This window comes from Alnus glutinosa, chromosome 14, assembly GCF_958979055.1.
Source record: "Alnus glutinosa chromosome 14, dhAlnGlut1.1, whole genome shotgun sequence".
NCBI lineage: Eukaryota > Viridiplantae > Streptophyta > Magnoliopsida > Fagales > Betulaceae > Alnus > Alnus glutinosa.
The window spans coordinates 25,018,602-25,028,327 of record NC_084899.1 but is presented as its reverse complement, the minus strand read 5'-3'; the positions used below and the strand labels follow the sequence as shown (position 1 = coordinate 25,028,327).

The 9,726-nt window shown below is 34.9% G+C and overlaps 1 protein-coding gene across 1 annotated transcript; it reads left to right on the top strand.

The window, feature by feature from the left end:
* The first annotated feature begins 972 nt into the window (after positions 1 to 972).
* Positions 973 to 3,562, top strand: LOC133857480 (putative pentatricopeptide repeat-containing protein At1g12700, mitochondrial). The gene has a single exon (XM_062292751.1). It carries the CDS (start codon positions 1,103 to 1,105, stop codon positions 3,014 to 3,016), a length of 1,914 nt encoding a protein of 637 aa, XP_062148735.1. The 5' UTR covers positions 973 to 1,102; the 3' UTR covers positions 3,017 to 3,562.
* Positions 3,563 to 9,726: the final 6,164 nt, after the last annotated feature.

Sequence of the window (9,726 nt, the reverse complement as noted above, 5' to 3'; positions counted from 1 at the left end):
TTTTATTGGATTTTTTTTTTTTTTTTTTATTAGCCACATAGGATAGGTATGTAGACTTTTAATGTCTAAGTTCTTTTTAGAATAAAAAGTATTATAGGTTATAATAGATTACAAATTGAAGAAAAATAAAAGTCTCAAATTAAAAAGTATAAACCTCTTTCAAATTGCATCCTTATTTATTTATTTAATTATTTTTATAGTTTTCTCTTTTTTTTTTTTTGCCACGTAGAATTTTCTTCCAAAAGTAAGTATTTATTTTTATTTTTTTTAGTTTTAGTTTTCTATTCTAAATTGTATTAATGACTTCCAAATTGTAGTTGTTTTAATTTTTATTTTATTTTTTATGTATAGGTTCTTCTATTATTTATATTATAAGATATATTTTTTATTTATTTATTTTTGTTGTTTCTTTTTGTTTTAAAACTATTTGAGTTACTAAATTGTTGCACCATAAACTAGCTAGTTTGTCTATTTTGAATATATCTTTTATAAGAAAATTAAAAAATTAAAATATGATTAGAGGTTTAATTGTCGTCTCTGCACATGCTGCCTTTAGTTCATTTTCTTTTTGAGATTTTGATGGATCTTCACGTAGAAGCAATACTAGGTGACATTTTTACTAGTATTTAGTTATTATGTTATAAAATATTTTTTTATTTTATTGTAGATTGTGTTTATTATATTTTTTGTGAATAGTAAAAATATAAAACATAAAGAGAAAAAAAACACACACGCACAACTCAGTCCTATGAAACGTTTCAAATTGCTTATTGTGTGGATTTATTTATTGATGATCCCCTTGGAATAGAATTTTTAAAATTAATATTTATAATTTACTAAACTCAATATTTATAATTTCTAAAAACATCAATTATTTCCTTAATATATTAAGATAATGAAATATAAACTATTACTACAAATAACAATTAAAGTTAGTAAAACAAATTAACAAAATGTCGTCATCATCATCTCTTGTATGAGAATTGGGCTCACTGTCCACAGCCACTAGACGGCGAAACAGAGCCCGTATCGGGATATCGGCTGTGCACAGTATCTACATTCTGAAAGAACCCAAAACCAAAGTTCACAACTCTCTCTCTAGATGGTGTTCAGAACTCCACCTTCTTCTTCTGCTGTTTTGTTGTCACCTTCTTCTTCAGGAACTGCTCCAAAAGGTAAACTTTCCTCTTTATTCACACACCCACATGAACCCACAGCTTCAAATTCCAAATCTTCACAAAAATATTCGTACCCACATAGATGCACTTCTTCAAATCCCGAAATTCCACCAGAAAAGTCACTTCCCGAAGTTCCTATTGAAACCCCACTTGAAAGATTCTTGAAGATTAACTGTAACTGTAAGTCCGGTAATATCACTCTCAGTGAAGCATTGCACTTCTCTGATCACATGCTTCGTTTGCAACCAACCCCATCGATATCATCATTCAATCATTTACTTGGAGCACTTGCTAGGAGTAAGCATTATTCTAGCGTGATTTCACTTTGCAAAGGAATGAATTCAACTGGGTTGTTGCCCGATTTTATTACTTTGAACATTTTGCTGAATTCCTTTTGTAATGAGAATCGGGTTTGTTACGGCTTTGCTGTTATGGGAAGTATTGTGAGGAGGGGTTGTAGTCCAAATACTGTGACGTATACATCTTTGATTAAGGGGTTGTGCAAGGAGGATAGAATTGGTGAGGCCGTCGGATTGTTTAAGAAAATGGTCAAGTTGGGTTGTAGGCCTAGTGTGATTACATTTGGGACTTTGATTAGTGGGTTGTGTCGAACAGCCAATACAAGTGTTGCACTTAAGTTACATGAAGAAATGGTCAGTGGTCAATTTGGTCTGAAGTGTAAGCCTAATTTAGTTTGCTATGGCGCTATTATTGATGGGCTTTGTAAGGATGGATTGGCAGACAAGGCGAACGAACTTTTCTTGGAAATGAAGGGCAGGGGAATACTTCCAGACGTGGTTGTTTATAGCTCTCTAATACATGGTTTGTGTTATGGGGGTAAATGGGAGGAGGCTAAAAGTCTGTTTACTGAAATGGTGGATCAAGGTGTCCAACCAAACGTGGTGACGTTCAATCTGATTATAGATGTGCTTTGCAAGGAGGGGAAGATGAAAGAAGCAAAGGAGGTGTTAGAATTGATAATTCAAAGAGGTGAGGGTCCTGACATGTTTACTTATAACACATTGATGGATGGGTTCTGCTTGGTGGGTAGGCTTGATGATGCAGAGGAGCTGTTTGACTCTATGGCAAGCAAAGGGCACGAACCTGATGTTGTAAGCTGCAATGTGTTGATCAGTGGATATTGCAAGAATCGAAAGATAGAGGAAGCTATTAATTGTTATAGGAAAATGATTCACAGGGGAGTTAGACCAACAGTTATAACGTTTAATGCATTATTAACTGGTCTTCTTAAGGCAGGTAAGGTTGGGGATGTACAGAAGCTATTAGGTGAGATGGAACTTCATGATCTGGTACCGGATTTATCTACGTATAAAATATGCTTGGATGGGCTTTGCAAGAATGATTGTCTTCCAGAGGCAATGGAATTATTTAATTTTTTAGAAAATTGTAAATTTGAACCAAGCATTGAAATTTACAACTGCCTCATTGATGGGTTGTGTAAAGCAGGGAAAATTGGAGTTGCATGGCAGATATTCTGCGGATTATCACGTAAAGGTCTGGTGCCAACAGTTAGAACATATACCATCATGATTCATGGGCTCTGTAAGGAAAAGGATTTGGAGAAGGCAAATAATTTGTTTTTGGATATGGAAGAGAAGGGTTGTGCTCCAAATCTAGTCACGTATAATGTGCTTATGTGTGGTTTCTTCAAAAATAATGAGTCAGAAAAGGTTGTTGAACTTCTCCACAAAATGGCGGAGAGAGATGTGTCACCAGATGCCTCCACATTCTCCATTGTAATAGACTTGCTTTCTAAGGATGAAAAGTATCGTGAATGTCTGGATTTGCTACCAACATTTCATAGGAAGATGAGATGATGGATGTTCACTAGTGAGTTTTACTTCAAAGTAAATGGGAAAAATATTCAACCCTAACCAGAAGGTACAAGATGCGAAGGCCTGTCACTGCCATTGTCTAAACTTCCTCCACTGACTCTACTCAAGTAAAAAGACTTCAATTAATGGCCTGATCAGTCTAGTTAAGCTCTTGTGGTGGCAGATCAAATTGGTAACAGGTTGAGTGAAGTTTGCGTTGAAAATGACTGTACTACACAGTTTGTTTGGGCTTATGAAATTAGTATCTTCCCAATGATCTCCTGGTGGTGAATTGCAGCTGATCTTCCCCATGGGTCCATCTCTAAATGTCACTGCTTTTCACAAATTTCATTTCAACATTACTCAATGTTGGCTGTTGAAAGGACAAGATCTTCGGGAGACGTACGCCACAGGAGCCATCTAAGGTGTGAACTACTTGAGAATTGTATTGGAAATATATGAAGTTTCTTTATTTTCTTCATCAAAATTGGGAACTTCTTGTGACATCAACATGTAGAGCTATACTCCAGAAATTGATGGGTTTTTTTGGCAAGACATTCTTTGCTTAAGAACTTTCTTATTCTTTTTTCTGAGTTTTAATTTGGGTAAAGTCTACGTACCCCCTTAAACTATTACTCAATTGACAATATCTCCCCAAATTAACAAAAATAGTCAATGTTTTCCCAATGATGAAAATACCTTAATGAAATAAAATAAATAATTCAAAACTAAAACTTGAAAAAAAAATTAAAAAAGAAATACGTAAAAGCCAAGGGTGGCCAAATTTAAAAATTAGAAGAAAATTTTAAAAGTTTTCGTTTTGTTTTTTTTTTTAAAAAAATTAAAATTAAAATTTTGTTTTTTGTTTATTAAGAAATTCAAATTTTCTGTTTTTTAAAGAAAAATTAAAAAATTCGTTTTTTTTTTTTTTAAAATAAAAAATTTCTGTTTTTTTTTTTAATAGGAGTATTTTTGTTTTATTGAAAAAAATTGTAAGGTCATCTTTGTCTTTTTGCTAGCCTTGGGGGTACATTGACAATGTTTTGGTAATTTAAGGGACATTATCCCAGTTGAAAGTTTGGTGAGAAAAATATTGTCAATTAGATGGTAGTTTGAATGGTATGTGAATTTTTTCCTTTTAATTTTTATTTGTTTAACCCCCCCAAAGTATCACCACTTTTGCATTTTAGCTTCACGTGCTAACTTTGGCAAGTTAGCTAATCTAATAACTTTTTCTTTTTTTTTTTGAACGGAATGTCAGACTCAAGTGATTTTTTTTTCTTCTTTTTTAATCACCTAAACACCTCAATGTCTTAGGTGATAAAGCGTTCAAAAAAGAAAAGAGAGAACAAAAAAACAATTGAGGGCGGTCGAGCCACCCCATTTGACTAAAAAGGATTGATCGGCCACTCCTAAGCCGAGCCACCCTCTATAGCCGACCTAAGGATAGCCGAATCATTCTCAATGGCCATAGGGGTGGTTTCGCTCTCAATGGCTGGCTTCGTAATGATGGGTTGGTGAATAAGGTTGATAGTATGTCCTTTGCAAGGTGGGGAATTAAAGAAGGAAGAAGCAAATGTGCTGTTTGAATTGATGATTCACAGAGGCCAGGATCCTGACACGTTTACATATACCACATTGATGAATGGGTTCTGCTTGGCAGGTAGACTTGATGATGCAAAGGAGCTGTTTGACTCTATGCCTCCACAGTCTCCATAGTAGTAGACTTGCTTTCTAAGGATGAAAAGTATCGTGAATGTCTGGATCTGCTACCAACATTTCCTGCCCAATAGCGTGGAAGATTGAGATGATGGATGGTCACTAGTGAATTGTACCCTGGAGAAAGTTCAACTCTAGCCAGAAGTTAACAAAATGTTAAGGCCTGTTGCTGCCATTGTGCTTGGATTTTATAGGGATCATCGGTGCTGAGCCTCGAGGAACTTTATTTTCTTGTGCTTGGATTTTACAATTATATCAATACCAAAATGGTTAAGTAGAAGACCTACAGAATATGCAGTTTATGCCTTCTCCATGGCCTAAATTAAGTGGAATCCGGATATTTAGACATTGAAGAAGCAAACACCCTCATAGATACATGTATAGATCTGGGAGATCGATGGCATTCTCACAAACGTGGATTGACGTTGGCAAGGAATAGATGAGATTAGATAAAAACTTCAAAGGCTGCATTTAAGCCTATACTACTTTACCTAACTACCTATATGACTATTGACTATAGCCATCTCTCCGTCTTACAGTAGTACTCTCCCCTTAGTCCCTTTCCACTGAATTCGGATCGAAAGCATCTTACTGACTTTTTCCTGACTTTTGGGATTTAAAGTTGTTCCAATAATGGCTAGATCTTGGACCCCCTCGTTTGGCAGATCCCATGACGACAGTCCATGCACCATTGAATTCCCAACCTGAGCTTGTCTTCTGTGCTAATTGTATTTGATGAATCGGGATTGGGTGCAATTATAGCTGCCATATCTGTGTAGATTGTATTTGGTAGATCGTGATCGGTTACAAGTAGATGTCTGTATTACATGCAATACAGGCAACTTATGTAAGAGCTAGGGTAGGTGAGCTCTCCACCTACTTAATTAAGTAGCTATTGTGTTTACTCTCCGTCCATCTTTAAATATTTATCACATGTAGTCGATCAATAGGGTCTCCCCCCCCCCCCCAAAAAAAGAAAAAAGAAAAAAAAGAAAAGAAGAAGAAAAACAAAGAAAATTGACCATGCCATTTTCCAACCGGCCTCTTGACAAAAATTTCCATCCCTATACTGAGATGACACATTTCATTTTCTCTTCTTCTCTGCTATATAAACACGGTATCATACAATAGGACTAGCTAGGAGGTGCTTAATCAGACCTAATTACTAAATGATTAGATAAATAAGAGTTTCATAACCAATGTGTCACATTATTTAGTCATATTAAATTCTACGAAGATAAGATAAGGTCACTGCCTCCCTGGTCTAGCTTTATGGCAAGGACTTGTGATTGTGACGCCCAACAAAATCTGTCTTTGAATGGATTTTCATGTTTCGTTGATGCATACTTTTCTAAGTATCATTGGTGGGTAAGTCAAAAAGTAACAAATTATATGATAATCTATTTATCACTTTCATATGCAACTGAAGGCGACTTTATGGAAGTTGATTCACTTTGGGAATTGCCCTTTATTTTTGTAGACCGATGACTGCTTTATGTTATTTTTGGACAGAAATTTTTATCTATTTTTCTGTTCAGATTATTAGTAATTTGAATAAAAATGTGAACGAGTCTTTATGAAACCTACCTATTCGAAGAAGTCTGTGGCATGTTCACCGGAAAGGGAACATAAAGACCAAAATAATTAAGTTGCCTGGGGGGCATGTTACCAGCAAAGCATATGAACTTTCAGAAATGGCTAGTGGCCTTCATTGATTTCTTTCAATCTAATTAGGTGGCACCTGCCTTGTAGGGTAAAAGACTCTAAAAGCATGTTGGTAAAACAAAGAGAGTACTGCTGCTAGGGTACTATCGTTTTTAATTACTGCAATTGACATGGCATTTCATAATTCGTGAAATAATTAAATAAAAAATTTGACATATTAGACTAGCTATATATGTCTACTATATACTCTTAATCATTTAACTTATTATTAACTCTTACCTCAATTTGTAAGGAAGTTGTAGTAAAAAAGTTGTAGTACTTCAAGTATTTTCCAAACAGAGACAGTAACTTATTGTATATATAAAAGGCAACTAACAGATTGAAATAGCAATGATTAAGCATAATGTTTTTGTTTAAAAATTTAGAAGTGCGTTATTATTTCATTTTTTTCTTTTTTCTTTTTCTTTTTTTTTTTTAACATGAAAGCCCGGGCACATACCTCAAATTATCTCTCATTGTCGCACATCTCTTTCTCCCTCTCACGCACAAAACACGCATTAAAAAGCTCTATCTTTTTCTTAGGGTAGTGTATCGAAAAAGAAACAAAAAGGTTGTTGTGCGGCGGTATGCTTTTTCTCGCAATACGAAATTAAGAGTGTGACTCATTTTTTTATAAAACATTAAATACAAGTTGGTCCATGAAAGAAAGCCTCTCCTTTTTCAATGAGTAATTGTTGTTGGACCCTACCAACTTGAGGGGTCAAGTCACACGTCAACAGATCTAAATTAATGAAATTTAACTTGCATTGTACAATATTGCTGGGATCAATTATACAATCTTGAAGTAGCTTGTCCTATTCTCTTTGATGGCTAATAGTTCTTAATTTCACAATGTACAACTAACTATATAGCATATTCAAACCACAGCATGATCCAATGAGAGGCATTGAGGAATCAGTTTGTTTCTTTAAATGATTCATGCATGGTAAGTGTTTGACATCGATTGATAGATTTCCATGAATATATATCTTTTATTTGCTAACAGTGCATGCATGTGTCATGGTGGAGTAACGTTTACCATTGACTGAAAGATGAGTTGAAGGAGATCATGAGCTAAAAGAAGTAGAAGAAGAAGAATAAAAAGATATATATAAAAAAAGAAAGATGGTAACCCTAATCTAGACACTAAGACAGCAGCTATATATATATATATATATATAACACTGATGCAAGCACGGACGTACAAGAGTCAAGACCCTACCCCTCCTGTATTCCTCTTTTTAATCTTTCATCTACAATCTGCATCCCCTCCAATGTCTTATCAGACCCCAGAAAGAAGTACTTTGGTTCCAAATTTTCAACCTTACTTTCAACATGAGAATCACAACCATATAATACAACAATTTCACCAACAGATATCGATATTGTCCTATGTCTGCACATTGTCAATTGCATGTTCTCTCCAGCTCATAGATATATGCAGTACTTGAGCTTCTTTTTTCTACTACTATTGTTACTTTTATTTTTTTTAGTGTATATATATATGTGTGTGTGTAGCTACAGTACTTCCTTTAAACATATGACAACCTCCAGCAAACCTGACCCACCTGAAATTATGAGCTTCACATGTAGATCTGATGATCATGAATATATAGAGACAGAGTCATTTTAGTTTCCTCGTGTACAAGTTGACCCACAAGAGTTTATTTCTGAGCCACCTTGTGGAAACAGTTGGGCATGAATAAAGGGTTCTGTTATCATGAATTTGGAAAGCCATAGCAGCAGCACCCATCTTCCAACTTGTATTCTTTTCTTCTCTCAGCTAGCAAAGCCCACGATGTAATATATATATATATATATATATTTCCAAGTCCCAATAAAATAAACAAACCAAAAGATAAAGGAAGACCAAAATCTTGCAGTCAGATGTTCACACTAATGCAGCTTTTTCTTTTCGTCAACAAATTAGGCGAAACACATGGAAAGAAATGGAACATTAATTAATTAAATGTTAATGTTACCCACCTGGTGCTCGCTTCTGACTGGTGCATGCCTGCTCTGTTTTCCAATTTCTGGTCCTCTGCTTACCGTTTAGAACAATAAATCTTATCATCCTGAATGGTGATATCTAGAAGTTTCTTTGTGTAGTTGAGGGGAATGAAGCCTGGTCCGAAATCATTCAGATGGTAGCTTAAGCTTTAATTTGCATGAATGATCTCGAACCAGACGACATTCCCCTCAACTTTTCATATGAGAGAGAGAGAGAGAGAGAGAGAGAGAGAGAGAGAGAGGTTTGCATGAATGATATCTTGATTAGTTTTCATGGGGTCCTTATATACGTAAGGATGAGAGGAGATTCTTTCTTGGGTCACATGACATGGAGTCCACTTTCTACACTAGTACACTACCCCTATCTTGCTTTTCACACATAGGGATATTGTTTAATAGAAATGTTTCCAACCAATATCTGCATATAAATTGTTTGTCGGTTGAAGAATTAATCGAGACTTTAATCTTCAAAATATATATATGGTTTCTATAAATACTTCATTACGTTTGATATATATTCTATTAGCAATACTCAGGTCAACCCAAATGGCTACTCTTACACACCGACATATATAGAGACAAGCTACTTTATATATAGTTTATACCTTCGATCATCAACACCTAGTTATTCAACACCACAAGGGGTTTTTTCTATGTTCATATTAGGTTTATTAATGTTATATTCTGTAAAAAAATATCTCTAGATAGAACTATATACACCCAAGATCTAGAGCACCTTAATTTGTGGAGCTGATTAGTTTTTAGGGTCTGACTTCTTTTCAAGGATATCTTGACCTTGTGTTTGTTCTCAGCTCTCAAGTAAAGGATATGTCTTTTGCTTGCCACTTGGGCAAAGGGGAGGTGGGAGGAGGAGAACCTTCATCAATGATGGCATATATATGGAGCTGCATGTGATGCCAAGCTTAAATTCGAAGCTTAATTAACACAGATTGGCCTCTTAAAGCTACAGCAGGACCAGCACATTTATAAAAGAAAAGTGATTTTTAAAGTTACTCTATGTGCTTACTGATATGCTAAATTTGTCTTTGATTTATATTATGGGTTTGACTTCAATCCAGTTTCTAATTGAAAATAAACGTCTTAAAATTATGACACGTATCTTATAACATAACACACAATTTAAACACGTGTCACAATCCAAATAGGCTCTATTCCAGCCAAACCGTACCCCTATTTCGAAGGTCGAAACTAGGCATTACCTTGGGAGGCTTCGGCCCTTCAAAATTTTAGGTATTTCTTTGAAATATATTATTTATATA

What these genes read in the sequence shown, in the direction of transcription:
- LOC133857480 (XM_062292751.1), top strand. Translation starts at nt 1,103, where the DNA reads ATGGTGTTCAGAACTCCACCTTCTTCTTCTGCTGTTTTGTTGTCACCT.